We start from the raw sequence: 2,169 nt of genomic DNA on the forward strand, positions 1-2,169 counted from the left end.
TCTCTCCCCCCTCCATCCCCCCTCTTTCTTTCTCCCTCCCTCTCCCTTCCACTCTCTCCCTCTCTCCTCTTCCTCCCCATTCCCCCTCTATCCCTCTATATCCTACCCTCTCCCACCAATTCTTCTCCATCTCTTACCCGTACAGCCAGTGTCCTGTTTGCCTTGCGGAACCTCTCACTGTGCACAAGACGGACCAGATTCGTGCAGCAGGTGCGGATGCGTTTTTTCCCGGGCTTCGACTGAAAGTCCTGGTAGATCTGTTTCCTGATGAGGCGGAGGATGCCCAGACCTTGGAACTTGTCCTTGACCCTGGCTGAGCGGGTCATGAGTGTGTCTCCATCGTCCAGTATACAAACACCTTCGAAGCCACCCTGAAGAGAAGACAACACGTGCAGTGGATTTAATGCGTAATTCAGAGGTGCCAACTGGCTACCAAAAACCAACAAAGAAACCAACAAACAAAACAAATCAGAAACAAAACAACAACAAAAAACTTACAAAAGAAAAACAAATCCTAAACTTTACCCGATGTTGTGGAAAAGCGCGCATGGGAACTCCATTTCTTTCGGATCGTATTTTCTCATAATATATTATCTTATTTCAAGATAATTTTTAAAATACAAAATGCACTATGACACACATATATATCTAAAGAGTTTAGCATACAAACAAGTGTATGGCCAAGTGTATATCCGAGAATATACGTGTATTACATGTACACAATCCGAATACAGAAATACAGCCCATCTCCCCCAGAAACACACACACACTCACACACACCGTTTTTGTTGGGAGGGGAGGGGGTTGGTCGTTTGGTGTTTTTTTTTTTCCTCTGACCAATTTGTTTTGTAAAAAAAAAAAGAAAAGAAAAGAAAACTCATCTGTTTCCATTTGAACGTACACGTTTCTGCAACATCAGTGTTCACTCACCACTTCTCCGTCCACCGTGCAGACATAGTACCGAAAGTCAGGATCGATCACGAGGTCATGGTAATCGGTGACGATGTAATCGGCCCCGCCGTAGACATTTCGGTTAATGTCAAGGACGCTTTCATAGTCGTCCACGGTGGCGACTCTCACCTCCAGCTTCTTCTGAGGGACTTCTGAATCTCCCATGGTGGTTGACCCAAGTTCACTAGAGCTGGGGTACGCACTCTATATGTGGTCTGGAAAAGGAAAATGCGTATAGGTTACATGTCGCAATTTATTTATGCCAAGACACAGTGGAATTATTTTTTACTTCTCTCTGTTTCAGGACAAAAACAACCCTTCCCGGCGGGGAATCAAACCTCAGTGCCCCGCGTGACAGGTGGGGATAGGCTACTTCAGTCGTCATTTTTTTAAAACACAGTATAAAATGCGGTTTTTACAATTTTTCAGGAGAGCTCAAAGAGGTTACTAGTATTGAAGTACTATGTGTATTTATAACCTCTTTGGGGGCGCTAAAACCATGAATGTTGTCACCAATAAAAGGGAGTTATTATCGAACCCACAGGGAGCACGAGGCAGGGGTAGGCCACGAGAGACATGGAGGAGATGTGTGGAAAGGGACATGAGAGAGATGAAGCTCACTTGGAACTAGCTAGGAAGGATGGCCCAGGATAGAGATAAATGGAAGGAGCTTGTATGAGGCCTATACCCTGCCAGGGGTGAAAGGCGTTGATGATTGATGATGATGTTTGCAAAGATTTTTTTCTTGATAACAATATTCAGGGTGGTGTTGTTGTTTGTTTTGTTTGTGTGTTGTTGTTTTTTTTTTGGGGGGGGGGGGGGTGGCCCTTCTGTAAAATTGCAAAAACTGAATATTACTGTATTTTTAACAATTACGGCAGACTTACTACACTACTGTAATAACTACCTATAGGCAAATTTGTCTTTCGCCTCATGCCATACGATCCTGGCCGACGAAGTAAAATCCTGAACTAAGCAAAAATTCGAGGTCGTACTTTGGCCTTAACTAATGTATGAATAATATAATATTGGAACATCCCCCTCGTCCCTTAAAAAAAAAAAGACAACAACCCAAAACCCGGTTAGTATTGTTAAGGCCCCGGTACTACTTTTTCTTCTTCAAGTGCCAGATCTGAACATCGGTGATCATAGCTCGCTTCTTGTTTCTCTGCTCGGATGCTTAAAAAAATAAAAAAATATTTAAAAAACCCAAACAAC

General features: G+C 43.3%; 1 protein-coding gene across 2 annotated transcripts in view; it reads right to left on the bottom strand.

The window, feature by feature from the left end:
• Positions 1-2,169, bottom strand: part of LOC101859426 — a 6,633-nt gene that overhangs the window by 2,137 nt on the left and 2,327 nt on the right. For both annotated transcript variants that reach the window (XM_005103984.3, XM_005103983.3), the window contains exons 2-3: positions 931-1,166; positions 138-371 (exon numbers count right to left, since the gene is read on the bottom strand). In XM_005103984.3, coding sequence (XP_005104041.1) covers positions 138-371; positions 931-1,116 — 420 coding nt within the window. In that variant the 5' untranslated portion in view covers positions 1,117-1,166. The remainder of the gene's footprint in view (positions 1-137; positions 372-930; positions 1,167-2,169) is intronic.

This window comes from Aplysia californica, unplaced genomic scaffold (assembly GCF_000002075.1).
Source record: "Aplysia californica isolate F4 #8 unplaced genomic scaffold, AplCal3.0 scaffold00399, whole genome shotgun sequence".
NCBI classification, from domain to species: domain Eukaryota; kingdom Metazoa; phylum Mollusca; class Gastropoda; order Aplysiida; family Aplysiidae; genus Aplysia; species Aplysia californica.